General features: G+C 38.4%; 1 protein-coding gene across 3 annotated transcripts in view; it reads right to left on the bottom strand.

The window, feature by feature from the left end:
- Positions 1-441: 441 nt before the first annotated feature.
- The window catches only part of LOC144976383 (uncharacterized), a 29,989-nt gene continuing 27,769 nt past the window's right edge, over positions 442-2,661 (bottom strand). For 2 of the 3 annotated variants that reach the window (XM_078920645.1, XM_078920647.1), the window contains exons 8-10: positions 2,011-2,314; positions 1,361-1,468; positions 582-953 (exon numbers count right to left, since the gene is read on the bottom strand). In XM_078920645.1, coding sequence (XP_078776771.1) covers positions 684-953; positions 1,361-1,468; positions 2,011-2,314 — 682 coding nt within the window. In that variant the 3' untranslated portion in view covers positions 582-683. Of the gene's footprint in view, positions 954-1,360; positions 1,469-2,010; positions 2,315-2,661 lie in introns of all 3 variants that reach the window. The other variant, XM_078920646.1, reaches the window with a different exon arrangement.

The raw sequence follows: 2,661 nt of genomic DNA, 5'->3' as shown, positions 1-2,661 counted from the left end.
TAATAATAATAATAATAATAATAATAATAATAATGATCAAATTGTGTCACACAATTTCACAAGACTTATTATGCAAACGGTCATAATGGTCGTGATATCAACGTGTCCGGTTCTTGAATCATTCTTCAACAATGAATGGCAGTCACATGCTATCAATCTTTGGTCTATTAAGCCAAAAAATGTCAACACAGTAGAAAACCATTTTACAATGGTTCATGAAATGACATTTCTTTGTGCAGATTGATTTGTGTGATGAGAATGAGAGTTCACGTCATTATGAAAAGCAAAATGGTTGAAAAAGGAATTTACAACCGGAAGCGCGGAAGGTGTGACGTCAAAAAATTGTCCCCTGTTCAAAACTAAGTTTTTGGAAACTTTCAATAAAACATTCAATCTTATATTTACTTCTCATGAATTACATAAAACTTGTGCAATTAAATATATTGAATACTCGTCAATTTTATTATGAATTTGTCAAATTCAACATTGAATTATCGTTGATTTTAGTATGAAATTGTGCAATTCAGCATTTAATTTTCATCAATTTTATGTAAATTTTGCAATTCAACATTAAACTCACGTCAATTTTAGTACGAATTTTTACAATTCAACATTCCAGTGAATTCTCATTAATTTTAATAAGAATTTGTAGAATTAAACATTGAATACCCCCAAAAAATATTTTAGTAAAACATGTGCAAATCATTATAATTATCGTCCATCCTAAATTTATCGGCGCTGCTCGAGTTCAGCAGGTCTTTTCTCAGTTTGGTACTGCTGACACCCTGTGTGTAGGGAAGGAACTTGACGGTCATCAGACGCTCGCACAGATGCCGGGCTGGGAAATGGGGCATGTCATCTCCTCTGACGTAGAGTGCTGAGGTGATAGAGTGGGAGGAGTCGAAGATGCAGTCGATGAAAGGCGTCGGGTCGGTTCCAGCTACACAGAATACCTTGGAATCGAAATAATTTAACTAATAATAATTGGTATTGATAATTAATATGCTAATAATTAATATTTAATTTGGGTAATTTAGGGGGCAGCGTGGCTCAGGGGTACGGTCTTTGGATCAGAAGGTCCTGGGTTCCAGCCTCGCTCGGCGGATAGTTGAGTCCTTGGAAAAGGCTCTTTACTCATATTCTCTCACCGTACTCAAGTGTAAAAGGAGTAACTGGTCGTTAACATCGGTGCCTCTGTCGAAAAAAAATTGTAATACCACCTAACAGGCGTCGTGTCTCGTTCTTCATGTTACGTGTTGCTGTTGGCCTGGGATCCCTTGTAAAGCGCTTTGGGTACGTTTAGTGGATATTGCGCTATATAAAAGCTCAAGTTTTAATTAAAAACAATATCAAGTCCTACCTCATCGGCAAACTGTCTGACGTTCCTCATACGGATCACAGTGCTGTCGATTGGGACTCGTTTCTTGAGCTGGTAGATACTACGACTGTCGTGGACCCCGACGACCACCTGGTGGGGATGGAAAAATGGTGATGATGTTGTTGGTGGTGGTGGTGTTGGCGTTGTTGTTGTTGTTGTTGTTGTTGACGATGATGATGGTGTTGTTATTGTTGCTTTGGGTAGTGGTGGTGGGTGTTGTTATTGTTTTTGATATTGTTGTGATGGTGACGGGATCGGTTTGTTGTTGTTGTTGTTGATGATGAATTTGTTGTTATCGTTCTGGTGTTGTTGTTGTTATTATTGTTAGAAACCTTATCGTTGTTGTTTTTGTTGCTGGTGCTGTTTTGTTGTTATTCTTGATGATGATGATGATGATTATGATGATGATGATGATTATGATGATGATGATGATGATGATGATGCTTGTGAAGATGATGACAATGACGATGATGCCTGTGATGAAGATGATGACGGTGATATGATGAAGATGAAGAAGATGATGATGTTTGTGATGATGACGATGATAATGATGATGATGATGATGACGACGACGACGACGACGACGATTTTGTAAATATGTATATAGCTAATGCTAAAGCCATGTTTCTCACCTTTTTACCCAGGCCTCTCATTCGTTCCAACAAGGTCACGTGACCGTGGTGGAAAAGGTCAAAGCAACCCACAGTGTACACACGTTCAGCACGCGTATCTAGAGCTGATCCGTCTCTCAGGATCGCCACCTCTGGACTGGACGCACAGCGTTTGAGGTCAAGGGTCAACGAGCCATCCTCTAATTCAGTGACGTCATCGTGTTTTGATGTGACGTAGTTGTTATTTCTGTCGTCATCATTGCGTTGTTTCATCGAGTATTGAGTGTTTTCAAAACCAAAATTCAGGCTGTTTTCACGACTCAATCTGGGGTAAAGAAGAGAGCGTACACCAACTTCACTTCCAAAAACATTGAATCAAGATCTCAAAAAATATCAAATACATTAACCCTCTCCTTACCACCCATAGGAAAATCGTCACATTCGTTACGATGTAACAGACAATTTTCTCATTCTGATTTCTCTTGTACTTCACAAAATTTAAAGAAATGCTTTGATGACAGCTATAGATACTAAACACTTCTGTAGAGCACACTTGTTACTTTTTTTTGTCTGAGTAAGAAAAGTCTAGTCTTGCGTTGGATTGGAGTGAATTTTCGGGGAAAATTCAAAAATAGCTGATAAGGAGAGAGTTCAGAAACAACAACCGATGAA

This window comes from Berghia stephanieae, chromosome 7 (genome assembly GCF_034508935.2).
Source record: "Berghia stephanieae isolate SIO BIC M18660-M18661 chromosome 7, UCSD_Bste_1.3, whole genome shotgun sequence".
Lineage (NCBI taxonomy): Eukaryota > Metazoa > Mollusca > Gastropoda > Nudibranchia > Aeolidiidae > Berghia > Berghia stephanieae.
The sequence above is the reverse complement of the archived record's forward strand: the minus strand, read 5'-3'. Positions and strand labels throughout refer to the sequence as shown.